The 17,761-nt window shown below is 40.9% G+C and overlaps 1 protein-coding gene and 2 non-coding genes across 10 annotated transcripts in view; 2 read left to right on the top strand and 1 right to left on the bottom strand.

Moving 5' to 3' along the window:
- The window catches only part of LOC6535340 (FERM, ARHGEF and pleckstrin domain-containing protein 2), a 28,053-nt gene extending 16,480 nt beyond the window's left edge, over positions 1–11,573 (top strand). For 4 of the 8 annotated variants that reach the window (XM_002095960.3, XM_015191591.2, XM_015191592.3 and 1 more), the window contains one exon: positions 119–7,711. In XM_002095960.3, the coding sequence (XP_002095996.3) occupies positions 119–5,467 (5,349 nt within the window). In that variant the 3' untranslated portion in view covers positions 5,468–7,711. Of the gene's footprint in view, positions 1–118; positions 7,712–8,031; positions 9,292–10,245; positions 10,267–10,346; positions 10,834–11,302 lie in introns of those variants that run through there. The other 4 variants (XM_039376594.1, XM_039376596.2, XM_039376595.1 and 1 more) reach the window with 4 other exon arrangements.
- Positions 11,574–13,352: 1,779 nt separating this feature from the next.
- On the top strand, positions 13,353–13,517 carry LOC6535344. Its single transcript, XR_005561857.1, has one exon. It is a non-coding gene; the product is annotated as a U1 spliceosomal RNA (small nuclear RNA).
- A 2,712-nt stretch (positions 13,518–16,229) lies between these two features.
- Positions 16,230–16,394, bottom strand: LOC6535348. The gene has a single exon (XR_005561868.1). It is a non-coding gene; the product is annotated as a U1 spliceosomal RNA (small nuclear RNA).
- Positions 16,395–17,761: the final 1,367 nt, after the last annotated feature.

Consider the following 17,761-nt stretch of genomic DNA (forward strand, 5'->3'; position numbering starts at 1 on the left):
AAGTAAAAGTAAAATTGAATTTGACTTATTACTAGGGCAACGATTAAACATCAAAGATTGAATATGGGTATCCGCTAAGTGACATAATTGGTTTAATAATAAAATATTATTGTTTCAGCCCCATCAGGAAGATATCGACATGCAAGCGGTGATATCAGAGCGTAGGTCTTTGGAGATCCTCAAACGTTCCTTACCTTCGGAAGATGCGCGCGACAGTGAGGGCGTCATTAGTCGTAAGCCATCCACAGCTGAAAGCCTTGACTCATTTGTCTCCGCTGACGACAGCCACTCACCCGCAAGCAAGTCTCCAATTCCAGGGGCAAAGGGCGGAACCGAGATGTACCCACACCGAGTGCCCACAATAGAATGCGAAGAACCGTCCATCGAAGAGGATGACAATTCTTCTGAAAGACATCTAAAAGTTGGTAGGCAAGATACAAATAGGCTGAGTCTGGATCGCAGTCGAAGCGACGAAACTGGTTCCTGGATGACAGTTGAATGTGATGAGTTCATAGGATCGGATACTTCTGACAATGAACCACGCACCTTGGAACCAGATCGTAATGTTCTTGAAACGCAAGCAACATTAGAAGATGCTAATCCGCTTGAATACTCGAACTGCGCCACTCCTACATCAGATTTAAATATTCTTTTAACGCCACCCAACGCAAGTCCCCAAATCGAGAAGTCAGTCCTAGAGACCTTTGAGAAGTACACCTGCTCTTCGGAAACCAGCAAGAAAAAAAACATCCTGGAGAAGCAAAGCGAACGTTCCAAGAGCTCAGACTCGTGGACAAGCGGAGAAAAGGACACAAGTCCGCAGAGACAACAAGATGGGAGTCTGTCAGTGGATAAGGAAAAAAGTTCAGTTGAAGAGGAGTCCAGTGTCAGCTGCTCCATTGCCCGCCCTCTTGGAATATCACAGGATTTTGGAAAGGAAGAAACGCGCAAGTGCCAAGAACTTAAGCAGCGCATGCTCCAACTGGAAGTCCGTAAGGATGAGATCACACCTACACGATCCAACGAACAGACGCCTACCAACGAGCCGAAAGTCTTGGTGAGCAAAAAACCGAGCACACCGACCCTAGAAAAGCAGAGCCCGATAGACTTGGGCACTAGCACAGAGTCCTATCTGGAACCCATTGAGGAGCGCATTGCTAAGATATTAGATCGGGGATGTGCGCGCACTGAGGACAGTGAATCCAGTTCAGGTGGATCTCGCAAACCGCCACGGATTGAGAAGCCGGCGAGGGCTAACGCGGGAAAAAAATTATCGGTAACTCGTGCGGATGCGGGAAAATCGGGTAGCGATCGCAGTTCCCAGGAGTCAAAATCAAGCTTCGACTCCAAAGGTTCTCTAAGCGTAGAGTCGCGCGGTTCCTTTGAAACTGAAAGCAGTTCTGGTTCTCTGGGGGCCGCGCAAAGGAGAGGGGAACTGGCCCTAAAAGAGCAGCAAAGCACCTGGCGCCCATTTCCCATCGAGAGCTCAAATAGCTCTAGTACAGATGATCCTTGGCATCATGTAGAAACCGACGGTGGTTATGAACGGTATGATGCACACAATCCATTGCGCGATTCCTCTGACAGCGACGTAAAGGAGGTATCGCCAGATGATCAGAAGGACGCAAGCGATGTTAGCTATCAAGACGAGCTGAACGACTTTCCGGCTACGTTCGGCTATCCAGCCATGACCAGTAATTTAGGTGGAATCGGTGTCAACCCCACTGATATCATTGGATACAGTACTGGGTTCACCTTGGGAAGGACTCTCTCAAGAATCTCGGAACGTAGCACTGCTTCGGAAAAGTCAAGTATGGAGGATGATGTTAGCAAAGCCTCGACGCATTCCGTTAGCATGCGGGATGAATCAGTGGGGTCAACAGATCACCAGCCCAGTCTAAGCTCCGATTCGAGGAGCAATACAAATCTTGCTTATATCTCAGATGCTGACCGACGAACTTCGGCAGAGATGCCAGAAATTCCCTGCGACTCTGCTACTGGGGATCGCCTCTCCAGTTTGGGTAGTCTCAATGAACCCAAATCGCCAACTCTGGTCACGGGACGTTTTTCTGTGACCCATGTCGACGAACTACAAGGAGACGACGTAGAGCGGCACACACTTATGTGCCTTTCCAATGCGGGCAGTCAGGACTCGGAGGACTGGCCTCTTCCGGAGATTCCCTTTGATCATGTCCCGGTAAAGCCGGCTGACTCGCTGTATGCCATGCCGGATTTGGACAAACCGGTGCCTAAGTCTTTCTGCTGGAAGGCAAGCTTGTCGTTCCAGCATTCTCAGGATTCGCTTGACTGGCCGTCGCCTCCATCAAGTGCCATCGGGGCTCCCATAATTGTCGAAAACATTGAAACATACTATGCAAGCGAAGCCCAATGTGCTGATAAAGTGATTTTGGACGAGGAAATGACAGTCGGACCTCCCGATGTAGCTAAAATACTACCATACGAGGACACCGCCTATCTTATGTCGGCAGCCTTTGATGATAATGATTTCGGCAATGAGCAATTACAACCAGATACGGTAAGCTGTCTTAGCTCTACGCTAAGTGCAGCCTCTTGCCTTTCGTCCTCGCTAAATGTGAGCTGTACTACTTCCTCAACCCAAGCTACAGCAAGAATTCAGCTGAAAAACTCCAGCCCTGAGGTAATTGTCGCTCAACCGACAAAATCGCCAGCTCCTCGAAGCCCTCTCTCAGAGGAAGAGCTGTTTTCCAGTGATGATGTCTTCATGCCGGGCACTATTAAAGTGCAGCTTTCACCAGATGCCCAATTAAGGAAGCTTTCCAAAGGCTCAAACAACTCAGACACTTCTATTGACGACATTCTATCTGGCAGTACCACATATTTAGAGGATCAGACCACAGTGCGGAAAAACTACGAGCCTCGCTTGAGCAGCGGTGGAGGGGGAACAAGCTGCAATAAATGCAGTCATTCCAGCCACTCTGAGGAGGAAACAAGTTCCCTTGGTACAGATCTTGATGGGACGGTCAGAATGGGTGGATGGCAGCAGAAGAAGTGCACACACAGCTCTCACTCGGAGGACACCTCAATTGGACTAAGCATCTCGGAATGGTCCACGGGAACCAACACAGTGCGCCAGTATGCCAATCTATCCGGATCGGACAGCCTTTCCGCCGTGTCCACACACTCTTGTGCTAAGAGCGAGAAATCTAATCAGACTAAATCGAGTATAAGTTCGATAAATAAATCAGCGGAAAGCCTAAATGAGCAGAGTGGTGGAAGTAGCTTCTCGCACAAGTTTAGCGGGGATAATGGTTCATCCGAAGGCCTGCGATATGATATGCTCTCCAATTCCGAGACTGATAAGCTAAGTGAGGCCACCTCAGCCACTCGGAGTGATGACACTACATTGACTCTTACCGAAATGGCTCACACTATCAGTGAGTGGTCAACTTCTAGTAGCCGGACACTTGTTGGCGTGGCACCTGGAGAGTATCTTCCTCTCAAACAGGTGCTGTCGGGAAATAAAACTAGTTTAAGCTCTCCCAGTGAAGAAAAGCGCTGCGCGCTCCCGCAAGTTCATCGAAGAAGTGGTAGCAATGGCAATCAGGTGAGAGTTCCCCAGGAGCATGCTGATACTCCAACTGGTCCGGAGACAAGTGCAGCTGCCCGGAAACGTCGGTCGCTGGAAATGATGTCCAAATTGTATCAGAGCCAGGAAATATGCTCTGAGTCAGAGTCACCGTTTGTCGAGCGTTTGTATGCGCACAGCGAGAAGTTAACAGAGCGCTATCAGAGCCAGGAATTTGTACCGCTCCATGGTGGATCTCCAGCATCCCACGTCCCTTCATCGACCACTAGTCAGATTCAAACCCAGCAACCCCAACAGGTCCGCCAAAAACCAAGGGCTCCTCAACCACCTACGAAACCAAAACCTGCAGTCACTCGCCCTATTATGCAGGCTTTGCTTAACAAAATGAAGCAACCTGGGCTGGCGGAGCAAGCAGCCGAAGCTGCTAGGGTAGAGGAAAATAAAGCAATGATTTCTGTTTCTGGTGTAGCGGCGAAGCCCCCACCACCGCCAGTACCCACTGTGCCACCCATTGTGACGCCCAGCGATTTACCTGGCGACGCTGTGGCTCCCCCACCCAAACCGCTGGCGAAGCATCACAGCTATGATGACAGAACCCTTTCTAAGACCCAAATCCGTGAGTTCAAGACCACTAGCAAGCAGTTGCGTCAGTCAAGCTCCTTCCATGAGCACATGCTCAGCAAATCCCAGCAGTCGTCCCAAGAGCTGCCCATAAGAATCGACGAAGAGAGGGATCCGCACTCCACGTCTTCAGCCACCAATACCACCACCACCACCAACACTCTGAACAGCGAGAGTACAGAACCGAATTCTCCACAAATGCCTCAGCGAGCAGACAAGTTGGTCCGCTGTTCACCGTACTATTCCAGCAGCTTAAGCTCGGAATCACCGCCGAATCAGTTGCTGCAGAAGCCCCCTAGGAAAGTGACCAACCAGCTGAGCGCTGGAGTCGTAGCGGCTTCCTTGAAAAGTCCCCCCAGTGGCAACGATACGGACAGCTCACTGGACGTACGAGGTCAGGAGGCAAAAATGAGAAGCAGAGGATACCGCAAGAAACGTCAGTTACCCGCAAAAAGAATAAGAGCCAATTTAGCAGCTGCAGCTCTGTTGGAGCAGGCGGAGAGTTCAGAGTGCTCCGAGGGTTACGTACCGGAAGTTGATTCAGGGAGCTCTGAGTATTCGTCCTGCCAGCGGGATGACCAATACCTTGAGTTCGACGAGGAACTGGAGCGGGATCAAGAGCAAACAGACGACTATGAGGACTTTCCCCAATATAGTGGCAAATTTGAAAGTCTGGATATGAGCGACAATGTGGACGAGATGGGTTTTCCCCGCTATGATCGCTTGGGCCACATCACCAAGCCCATGTATCACCAGGCCCTTGTATTGGAACGCCCTAATCCGGTGCAGCTTCCAGCCCCCTCTAACCATCCAATGCCACCGACCTCGGGACAGCCGGTGAAACCAGCACGGACCAAGAAAAGGCAGTATAAGCGGGAGGATTCCACTGTGGCAGGAACATCAGGACATTCGACAGTAGCACCTCAGGCTCGATCCTATCATGGGCGCAGTTACTGCAACCCAGAGGAAAGCGAGTACGAAACCAGAGGTGGCGGATTGTCCGATGAATTGGCTAACTCTAGCGAAGATAGCTGTAGTGGATTCGGGGGTGACGCGGGAGCATCAGGATCGGGTACTATACGGAGGGGTCCGACCAAAGGAGCTGGACAGGCTCAGCAACAAGGTACTGGAGCCCAGGTTCGACATGTGCCGAAACCCGATTTTTTGACTGACTACGAGTCCGAACCCATTGAATATGAGCGATATGCATGCGGTCTGGACATACGTGTGGATCCCCCACCCAAATTTCATGATTCTGATGAGCTAAGTGACCAGTGAATTAAGTTTACCAAAGAAATCAAGAAACGAGAAGCAAAGAAACACGAATCTCTATTGCGTGTGCTTAACGAATGCAGCCTTTTCATTTGTTTCGTTGCCTTTAAACTTTTAGAACGCTTTTTGACACACACGATCCAAATACTTACATATAACCAACTTATTTGTAACTGAGACTGATTTACGACTAACAAACAAAAGAAGAAATGAAAACCAAAGAAAACCCAAGCTGCTTAACGACTTAAAACAATTATAACTCTTCTTGAAGCATTAGAAATACAAATCAATTTCAAGTAAAAGCCATTTTTATCAAACATTACCAAACGTAAAAAATCAAACAAAAAGAGATGATGGCAAATGCCCGTAGGTCGGTGTAGAATGAGTTGCCTTTGAGCGGTATCTAAATATAATAATATTATAGATCAATTTAACATTACAATAGATATGGGTATATTGCGCAAAAACGTTAAACCAGTTGAAAAAATTTTAAAGCACTGTTTAATCATCGAATAATGGAATACAAAAATACAAATGTTTTATTGTTATTTAGAAAAATCCGAAAAAAGACACATACTTAAGGTTAAAGATATAATGCATATTGAATTATACGATTAAAAAAGTTGCCACAAACTATGTGCAGTTACGGTATTTTGTCAGTAATGGTAGCGTAGGTTGCCCTTCCATCTGACTTCCAATCCAAGTGCCAAAGCCCGGCATACATAAATCGGAATATCCGGAATCAAACTTCTATGCTAGTTACGTACACTATAATCTAATTTAGTAATCTCACATGATGAAGTGACAAATCAACCAACTGCTTTGAATTACTTATCATAGGGAAATTATTGAGAACGATTTTAACAATTCTCAACAGAGTTAATATAATTAATGATCAAACGTTTCTTTTGCCTGAACACACGGTATAATAAGAGCATATACTCCGCGCTATTATGCGGTTTTGGAGTCACATATATTTTATAAAGCTATTATTATATATACGATTTTAATTTTACTTCTAACGTTTTTAGACTATTACCTAAAACTGTCATAAGTGAAATAACGTTGTTTTAGAAATTAGTTGCTTAGTACATATATGTGCCAAACCAGAAAACCCAAGAGTAGAGATCCATATAAAAGACCGCAGAATACGTTGAGACCCTGTTAAGTTTTATACCCATTTGAAACTCATATACCCATAAGTATAAGTAACTAATGTATGTTTTCTCTTTATGTTTACAAAAGATGGAAAAAGATATTTTATAGTTGTTAAAATGATTGTACCTTGATTGGTACTAGATAATGTAAGGGACATACAATAATTTTACTAATTTAATCCAGATCAAAAGTATTTAAATCAAAATATCTATTTGTGTTTAGAATTAACGTAAAATGGAATGCGCTCTAAAATTAGTTATTTCGAAAAAGTAAGCATCTTCGTTAGTTGAATAAGTCTTATATCAAATAACATGCAATCAAATGATCTTTAGTAAGGAAACAATTTAGTTTTATCTAGCGTTCATTTTTATTTGCGACATATATAGTATATATGTATACTAGATCAATACCAAATGCCCAGGCGATATAGCCACGTGCATATGTCCGTCCGACCGTTGCTACGAAAACCAGTCTCTCGGCTTAAACTTACCTGCATGAAATATTCATCCTATGCAGGTATGTAACGGGCCGGACAGGACCTCTATATCATTAAAAATATAAAAATAAATTTCTTTCTTTGTTTTTGATCGTAACGTCGGTATTCAACAATTATTTGACAAATAAAAATAATAATAATAATTTCGACTTTAATTTTAGCAAAATTAAGACGAGTATATTATTTATGCTTATCTTGTAAATTTCTATCAGTATATCTTATAAAACTGTCAGTATTCTCTCTTGTTTTTTTACAATAGTCTTAAACTTCAGCATGCCAGCTAGCTTCCTTTCTAGTTTTCAATCAAAACTTTAATGGTAAATGTCTAGAATAATGAAACCTACAAAAAATCATTGCTTAATTTTAAGAAATGAGAAAAAAAACTTAATCCAAAGTAAAAACTGATTGCGACTTAAGTTAAATTTAAATCGTTTTCTCACATAAAAGAAGATCACAAAAACAAACAGAAAAAATGTTAAAAGTAAATATAGTAATGAAAGCCAATGAAACGTACACGAGCAATCTATTTACCAAGCATTAAATTAAAATTATATAGAAACAAACGTAATAAATAAAACTTCATTAATCAATAAAAATTATCAAAGACTTTCAATACGTTTATATATATATTATTTTAAATAATTCCTAATAAGTTTTTCTTTAATTGTAACATTAATAAATACATATTTTTTATTTCATTTTTTGTTATTATTTATGTAATGATAATTTCTTATATACTTAGCCACTTAATTTCTTAAATACTTAGCTTATTAAGTAATGAGTTAAAGATAAAACAGTCTGTAAACTGTAAAAATTTGGAATATCTTCGTGCTATAGGAAAAAAAAATTTAAGCCTAAAATCATTGAATTTTTATGATTAAATTATTTTGATATTTCTTTTTTGTTTCATTATTAGATGGGTACTATGGCATAAATGGAAATATGTCGTTGGACAGGCGTGGTGAAATTACCACTCCACCAACGCGGTACGACCTCACCTTAGGATCGGATAAGTCCTCGTCACTATCCCGATCCGAGGCTGGAACATATGACGTAATCCAGGCAGAAATCCAGCACGCCAAGCGACAGGAGTTAGCCACTGGCGTTGCCACCGCCTCGCACCAGAATGGGAACGGAAATGTGCATCCCCTGAGCACACAACACGATATTGAGGCAGAAGTGAAAAAGCGGAAATGGCCCACAGAGCCCAGCTACTTTTTGGCCAAAGAGCTGTTGATGACAGAACGTACGTACAAAAAGGATCTGGATGTGCTGAACACAACCTTCCGACAGGTCCTCAGTCTCGGGGATGTGGAGCAACTGCAGCCGCTGTTCGAGCTGCTCGACTCCCTGGCGCAACACCACAATCTCTTCCTGCGCGACATTGAACATCGCATGGTGCAGTGGGAGGGACGAGGAGGTCACGAAGCCCACCGAATCGGAGACGTAATGATGAAGCACATGGCGGCTCTGCCCATCTACGATGAGTACGTGCAGACGCACCTAGACATCCTGCACTGTATGAACGACATGTACGAAGGGGATGAACGCTTCCGTCACGTGTACAAGGAGCTTGAGCAGCAAAAGGTGTGCTATCTACCTATCGGTGAGCTTCTACTGAAGCCTCTCAATCGCCTGTTGCACTACCAACTAATCTTAGAGCGTCTATGCGATTACTATGGGGAAGAGCATATCGACTATGCCGATACTATGGCGGTGCACCACTTGCTTGTTCGCAGCACCAAGGGGATTAGGTCCCAGCTTCCCGACTCTGCCAACTTTGTGGAGCTGTGTGAGCTACAACGCGACATCAACTTCGAGCAGCTGGTTCAGCCCCATCGCCGGCTCATCCGCCAGGGATGCCTTCTAAAGCACTCAAAACGCGGTCTGCAGCAGAGAATGTTCTTCCTGTTCTCAGACCTGCTGCTCTACGGGTCTAAGTCCCCGCTGGACCAAAGCTTTCGCATTTTAGGCCACGTTCCTGTGCGATCACTACTCACCGAGAACGCCGAGCACAACACCTTCTCCATCTTTGGCGGACAGTGTGCCATCACAGTGAGTGCGGGCACCACCGCAGAAAAGACCCTCTGGCTGGCCGAGCTCTCCAAAGCGGCAGCGGATATTAAAAACAGACCGCCCAACATGCAACTCCAGCTAACGACGCTTAAGAACTGCAGTGAGTATATATGTAGAAATGTAATTGGGCGGGTTTTGGTTATAATGGAGATTTGCACATACGTATGTTTATACAAAAATTGTTTTCTACATAAATTCCCAATTATTGCACAGTTTTCAAATTGGATAATTGGTGTCAGTTTATTATTATACGTTACTCGTAGAGTGAAAGGGTATACTAGATTCGTCGAAAAGTATGTAACAGGCAGAAGGAAGCGTTTCCGACCATATAAAGTATATATATTCTTGATCAGAAGATCAAGTCGATCTGGCCATGTCCGTCTGTCCGTATGAACGTCGAGATCTCAGGAACTACAAAAGCTAGAAAGTTGAGCAGCGCAAGTTTGTCGATTCATGTTGCCACGCCCACAAACCGCCCAAAGCTGCCACGCCCAAACTTTTAAAAAAAGTTTTGATATTTTTTCATTTTTGTAATAGTCTTGTAAATTTCTATCGATTTACCAAAAAACTTTTTTGCCACGGCCACTCTAACGCCCACAAACCGCCAAAAACTGTCAGTGTTGAAGACTCTTCGCACTTCCACTAGCTGAGTAACGGGTATCAGATAGTCGGGGAACTCGACTATAGCGTTCTCTCTTGTTTTAAAATGATATTTGCGTTCCTTATTACCGCTTTACTTGCAATGTAAAACGGTAGACGAGATTCATTGATAAGTAAAAGGTAACAGGTAAAAGGAAGCGTTACCGATCTCGATCTCGCTATGTATCCCTGTACTTACTTCTGTCTGTCCGCATGAATATCGAGATCTCGGGGATTTTAGAAGCATGAAAGTTAAGCTTAAGCATGTAGATTGTAGTAAAGCCTACAAAATAATTTTTTCTTAATTACGGTAATTTAAAAGTGGTTTCAGAGGTAGTGTTTCCAAAGCTATCTTTAACATTACGTTTTTTTAATCTTTTCCCTTTTTTTTCCTCCTGTTTTTTTGTCTGGCAAGAAAAGCACGCTGCATGGCTTCGTAAGCAAGAAGATACACCCCAAACCCAAAGTACTTCGCCTACAAAGCACCCAGTAATGTATTTTCCAATTTATTTTTAGGCTCCTCGGAGGAGGGTCTGGACCTGTTCGGTCTAAGCAACGGCAACAACAGCAGCCTCAACAGCAGTGTGAACGGCGGCGGCCCGCTAACTCCGCAGCAGCAAAAGTTGCAGCTGCAACAACAGCAGCAAAACCGGACGCAACCATCTCGAAGCAATACCGCTCTGCACGTATGCTGGCATCGTGGCGCCACCGTAGGACTGGGCGATCACCTGATAGCCGCCGAGCACCAGTTGTCCGGCTATCTGCTGCGCAAGTTCAAGAATAGCTCCGGCTGGCAGAAGCTCTGGGTGGTGTTTACGTCCTTTTGTCTGTACTTTTACAAGAGCTACCAGGACGAGTTCGCCCTGGCTAGTCTGCCATTATTGGGTTACACGGTGGGTCCTCCTGGCCACCAAGATGCCGTTCAGAGGGAGTTCGTATTCAAGCTTTCTTTTAAGAACCACGTGTACTTCTTCCGCGCGGAGAGTGCCCACACGTACAACAGGTAAGGCTAGGACGGCTGAGATGCTAGGAAAGGGCAGATATTAAAATTCCGAAACCATTTTAAATATACGAAATTAAAAGTAAAAGGTATTTGAAGTAAACAATATTAATTAATTAAAATACCTTTTTTTTATACATACATAGTATACATGTATAGTATAAATAGGTTATAATTAATGTTAGTCCGACGAGTTGTTTTAATGAAGGCTTTCCGACGCAGCATTCGCGTTGTTCATTCCCCCACATTTTGTTTTAATAAAATTGTTTTAATTCATAGTCATAGTTCCTAAAAAATATTTTTCTTTCAAATCAAAACAAACGCAAATTCAAACAATTACATGAAGGTACGCAAAATGTTTAAGGAATTAAAACTCTTGAAACTTGATGAAACGTACTTATTCCGCATTTTCGCTATTAAATGCATATAATAATAACTTTTTATTAATAACTTAATAATTTTGTTTTCATAGGTGGCTGGAGGTACTGCGCAGCACGACTCAAACCCAGGACTTCAAGAACGTACACAGCCATGCTGTGTTAGGCAACTAACAGAACTCAGTGTTCCAGAATAGGCGCGCACATAATTGTGCAATTCCATAAAGGAGACACTCAAAAAATCAGACGCATAAACACGCCTTCAAGTATTCTATCTTAAACACCGTATACACCACAGCCCATATTTCCATTTTCTGTATGTCTACTTTATTATGACCGGTTTATAGTAAATGTGTATATAATGTCTTTGTCGGTGTGTTTTGTTTTTTGTTTCTTTGAGCAAATATTTTATATTTTCCTGCAATTGTACCAATTTGTGCTCATAGCTGGATTTAAGTGTTTTAGATTTCCAAACAATGTTACCAGTCGTATACATTTTTCAAGCAAGTTATTTTGTGGAGAAATGTATAATAGAAAATTGATTCCAAAATCAAAAAAAAAAATTTTAAAAAGGCCTTATAAAAAAATAGTATTTTCTAAAGTAACTTATACAATTTATAATCATAAGCTTAAGTCATTACTTATAATAAAATTCAAAATTAATACACACGAAACAACAGACTTTTTGTGCATTACAATCAACAATATAATAATGTCTTTTTTATTCGTAATGGGTTGTATGATCAGTTAATTTAATATAAATGAAACAAACCAAGATAGTCGAGCTGTAGTCGAGTTTCCCGACTATCAGATTCCTGTTACTCAGGTAGTGGAAGCGCAATCGATACATTGTGGGCGTGGCAAAAAGTTTTTCTGCCGAACGATAGAAATTTAAAATACGAATAAAGATATGAAAAAATATAAAAATACTGCTTGGCAGTGATAGGCGGTTTTGGGCGTTAGAGTGTTCGTGGCAACATGGGTCAACAATATGCGTCTATGTCTCTGGAGTCTGCATGCTTAATCTCAACTTTCTAGCTTTTGTAGTTCCTGAGATCTCAGCGTTCATACGGACGGACAGACGGACATGGCCATATCGACTCGGCTGTTGATCCTGATCAAGAATATATATACTTTATATGGTTGGAAACGCTTCCTTCTGCCTGTTACATACTATTCAACGAATCTAAAATATAAAGTCAACTTATAAAGAACATTTAAATGTTAACTATGTAATCGTATACATATGAAATTTGATGTTTATCTCTTCAAGAGGTTTTTTATTTATTTATTTATTTGTTTAAGGGAAGTAATTAAGGGGAAGTAATTACAAATTGCAGGCTATTTTTATACCCGTTACTCGTAGAGTAAAAGAGTATACTAGATTCGTTGAAAAGTATGTAACAGGCAGAAGGAAACGTTTTCGACCATATAAAGTATATATATTCTTGATCAGGATCAATAGCCGAGTCGATTTGGCCATGTCCGTCTGTCCGTCCGTCTGTCCGTCTGTCCGTCCGTCCGTCTGTCCGTCTGTCCGTCTGTCTGTCCGTATGAACGCTGAGATCTCAGGAACTACAAAAGCTAGAAAGTTGAGATTAAGCATACAGACTCCAGAGGCATAGAAGCAGCGCAAGTTTGTCGATTCATGTTGCCACGCCCACTCTAACGCCCACAAACCGCCCAAAACTGCCACGCCCACACTTTTGAAAAATGTTTTGATATTTTTTCATTTTTGTATTAGTCTTGTAAATTTCTATCACTTTTCCAAAAAACTTTTTGCCACGCCCACTCTAACGCCCACAACCCGCCAAAAACTGTCAGTGTTGAAATTTCTTCTTCGCACATCCACTAGCTGAGTAACGGGTATCAGATAGTCGGGGAACTCGACTATAGCGTTCTCTCTTGTTTTGATATATGATACATTCAATTCTAATTTGAAGCAGTGTTCAGGTACGTTATAAAAATAATATATTTAAAAAGGTAATTACTTCGCACAGCACGAAATAAAGCACTGCTGCCCGCTATCACACTTCTTGTGGCCCTACAGCGCATCCTGATTTCTCACAGGCGTAGTCCCATTATAATTCCCAATTAGTTCTAGGCGCATCCTCATGGATACTCCCTTGCCTAGTTGAGCAAGGCATACTTACCTGGCGTAGAGGTTAACCGTGATCACGAAGGCGGTTCCTCCGGAGTGAGGCTTGGCCATTGCACCTCGGCTGAGTTGACCTCTGCGATTATTCCTAATGTGAATAACTCGTGCGTGTAATTTTTGGTAGCCGGGAATGGCGTTCGCGCCGTCCCGACATTGGTAAATAAATGGCAAATGTACACTAAATCGTAATTTTCCTAGAAATATAAATTATCAAGCAACGATTTATATTCAATAATTAGATTGGTTTAAATATAAATGCAAAAAAAAAATGTTTCCAGCTGTTTTGCACTATTATTACAACTACTAATTTATAGTAATGTAGAGATAAGATCCTATTGACGCCTACGCTGTACATACATATTTGTTTTAGAACGCAGTAACTAAACCATTTGCAAAATATTTCAATGTATTGATAGTATGGTGTGGATTTTCTTTACATGATATTGCTATTCTTTGGAAATAATTTTTTTTACATTTCTCATTTACCTACGAACTATTTAGACCGTTGTAAGTTTCAGTTCGCGCAGGATCCGAAACAGTTTTATAATTTCATTAACACTTATTTTAAGTTACCTCATTTCGAACACCCTTACTCCTACACTGTATTATAGTCGATTTCACTATTTTGTCCCAGGCCCCGACGGAATTTCTGGCTGTGTGCCTAGATTCTGTGTGGAAGCCCTGTGCAAGCCTCTACTTAAATAGTTTTACCTTATCTCCGAAATCTTCGCAGTTTCCCAATATATGGAGGGAGTCCTTTGTGATCCGTATCCATTAAAAAGGGAAATTGGATGCATGCAATTACAGAGAAATCTCTAAATTGTCGTCTATCCCTAAGCTTTTTGAAAATGTTATCACTCCTTATTTGCAGCACCTTTATAGGTCAATTATATCAGCATGCCAGCATGGTTTCTTGAAACGCAGACCAACAAAAATTTTAATCAAAAATTTATTTAAATAACATGGTTTTTCATAAGAAAATAGCAGAAAAAAACTAGAAATATAACGGGACATCTCATTGAATATAGCATGAGGTCTGCACACGCACGCTGTAAACATTTTTGTGACGTCGGTCAAACATATTTACATTCATTTCTAACAGAGTCGTTTGATGCTTAAATTTGTTGGCATTATTTTGCTGTATTTATACCCGATACTTGTAGAGTAAAAGGGTATACAAGATTCGTTGAAAAGTATGTAACAGGCAGAAGGAAGCGTTTCCGGCCATATAAAGTATATATTATTTTTATAACGTACTTGAAGACTGCTTCAAATAAGAATTGAATGTATCATATATCAAAAAAAAAAAATAACCTGCAATTTGTTAGCCTTAAACAAATAAATAAATAAATAAATAAAAGCCTCTTGAAAAGATAAACATCAAATTACATATGTATATGATTATAACATTAAAATGTTCTTTATAAGTTACTTTATAAAGAATTGTTTTTAACGTGCCGGTAGAGTAACTTTTGTTTTAAACATATTTATAGTCAACATTAAAGGCTGCACAGCTATAAATATAAAAACAAGAGAGAACGCTATAGTTGAGATCCCCGGCTATCTGATACCCGTTACTCAGCTAGTGGAAGTGCAAAAGAGGAATTTCCACACTGATAGTTTTTGGCGCTTCTTGACAAATCTATAGAAATTTACAAAACTAATAAAGATATTAGAAAATATGAAACCTTTTTCAAAGGCGTGTGCGTGGCAGCTTTGGGAGGTTTGTGGGCGTTAGAGGGAGCGTGACAAAAACATTTCACATTTTTGTTCGTCTTTTAAATTTCTATCGATTTCCCAAAAAGTTTTTGCCACGCCCACAAACCGCCCAGAGCTGCCACGCCCACACTTTTAAGAAATGTTTTGATATTTTTTCATTTTTGTATTAGTCTTGTAATATTTATCGATTTGCCAAAAAGCGTTTTGCCACGCCCACTCTAACGCCCACAAACCGTCAGTGTTGAAGACTCTCCTTCTCACTTTCAGTAACGGGTATCAGATAGTCGGGGAACTCGACTAAAGCGTTCTCTCTTGTTTTTATATGAAACGTCGCAATATCCGGTTCGCTTAAAGCGGAGACGTACAAACCGGAGGTCCTTTCATAAAATTTTGTATGGGGACCGACCAAGCCATCGAGTTTCCGTCGCAATAATCGGACTGACGCTAGCGGAGTCATTATAACCGGAATCTACTGTACTTAGAAACTAACTTATATAAACTTATAAATTATATAACTTAAACTAACTTATTGTAGATCTAACTTTGAGTTGCATGACCCCTACAGAGTATTTTGTTCTGACTAAAATAGACTTTATTCATTTTCTAATCTCGACTCTCTGCCGCACTTAAAGCAATCAATTCTTACTAATATTTATACTTTTCCTCGTTTCAGTACTCTTTTCTATATCGCTTCTATACTCTCGCGAATCGAGCCGTACGATACTTAGTAAGACTCGCGCATTAAAAGAAAAAATAATATCGATAGAAATTGGAAAGACAAATAATAAAATGAAAAAATTATAAAACTGTGGCTTAGCAGTTTTGGGTTTTATAGCGGGCGTGAAATATAAAAATTTCTATAAAATATAGAAATATAAAAACCAAATAAGAAAATGACAAAAATTTAACACATTTTTCAATAATGTGGGCGTGGCAGTTTTGGGTGGTTTGTAGGCGTTAGAGTGGGCGTGGTAACATGGTCTGCGTCTATGTATTTTAAAACTGCATGCTCTTAATCTCAACTTTCTAGCTTTTATAGTTGCTTCTACTTGTAACGGGTATAAATACAAATTATCATAAATAATCCATATCACATTTTTAAAACCTTTAGATGGTTTTAATTAGGTACGTATTTATTTACCATTGTCGGGACGGCGCGAACGCCATTCCCGGCTACCAAAAATTACACGCACGAGTTATTCACATTAGGAATAATCGCAGAGGTCAACTCAGCCGAGGTGCAATGGCCAAGCCTCACTCCGGAGGAACCGCCTTCGTGATCACGGTTAACCTCTACGCCAGGTAAGTATGCCTTGCTCAACTAGGCAAGGGAGTATCCATGAGGACGAACCTAAAACAAGTTGGGAATTATTTTGCTGAATATAAGCAAAAACTCACCCCTGGACTGAATTACACTGGAGTCGGAAAAGCGATTCCTGTACTTTTCTTAACTGTATTTATACCCGTTACTCGTAGAGTAAAAGGGTATTCTAGATTCGTTGAAAAGTATGTAACAGGCAGAAGAACGCATTTCGGACCATATAAAGTATATATATTCTTGATAATGATCAGTAGCCAAGTCAAACTGGAACAGGATGCAGACTCATCCATATACGCAGCGCAAGTTGGTCGATTAATGTTGCCACGCCCACTCTAACGCCCACGAACCGTCCATATTTATTAATTTTTGTTTTAGTCTTGTAAATTTCGATCGATTTGCAGAACAACTTTTTGTCACGCCCACAGACCGCCAAAACTGTCAGTGTAGGAATTTCTCCTTCGACTACAGCGTTCTCACTTGTTTTAATTTGTGTTTTTTTTTGTTTTTTGATTTTTAAACTATGTATGTTTTTTTTTACCAAAAATAATAATCAGTTATCAAATTTGTTATTAAGTTTAATGTGGTTATAAACATTAATTTTTACAGAGTATTCGTTTAAATACGTTTTTTTTTATTATAAAAAGTTTATACTTTGAGAAGATGTTTAGTCATGGTTCCAATTTCTTATGCAGAAGTCGGAGGAAAATAAAAAAATGTAAGGTGTTAATAACAATCTCACCACACTGATTTTAGTGACACCTACGCAGCGCAAGTTTGTTGTAGAACTTATCCACGCTCAATAAATTCCACGCCAATTTTGAAATTTTTAGTTTGTTGCTAATTTATATCAAAATACTAAAGCCACGTTGGACACGCCACAATACGAGCCCAACTTTTACGCCTTTACTTTTAAGAAATGTTTTAATTGTTTTTGATTTGCAATTATACTACCAGAGTGACGGTTCCCGGATATTCGACGAACTCGACCCTAGCGTTCTCTCTAGCATTATCTTTAAGTTAAAACGAATTCATGAGCACACTATGGTTGAAATTTTTTATCATCACTGACACTTTCGTCCTAATTACAATTGAACTAACATTTGTAGCAACCATACCCGCTCTAACTCCAGATGTGGTAAGGAGTATAATAGATTACCCTTAAAATTTGGTTAGACAAGGTGTATTCGTGTTACTTTCATTTATTAATATTTGAAATCTTAATCTTTATAAATAATGTTAATTACAGTAAGGTAATTTGAAATTCCACATTGTATGAATGGATGCTAGTCCTCATCCTTTGATTTACTATTACTGTGAGTTATATTGGGTTTACTGGCTTCCTCTGCTTTAGTTGGT

Source organism: Drosophila yakuba, chromosome 3R (genome assembly GCF_016746365.2).
Source record: "Drosophila yakuba strain Tai18E2 chromosome 3R, Prin_Dyak_Tai18E2_2.1, whole genome shotgun sequence".
NCBI lineage: Eukaryota > Metazoa > Arthropoda > Insecta > Diptera > Drosophilidae > Drosophila > Drosophila yakuba.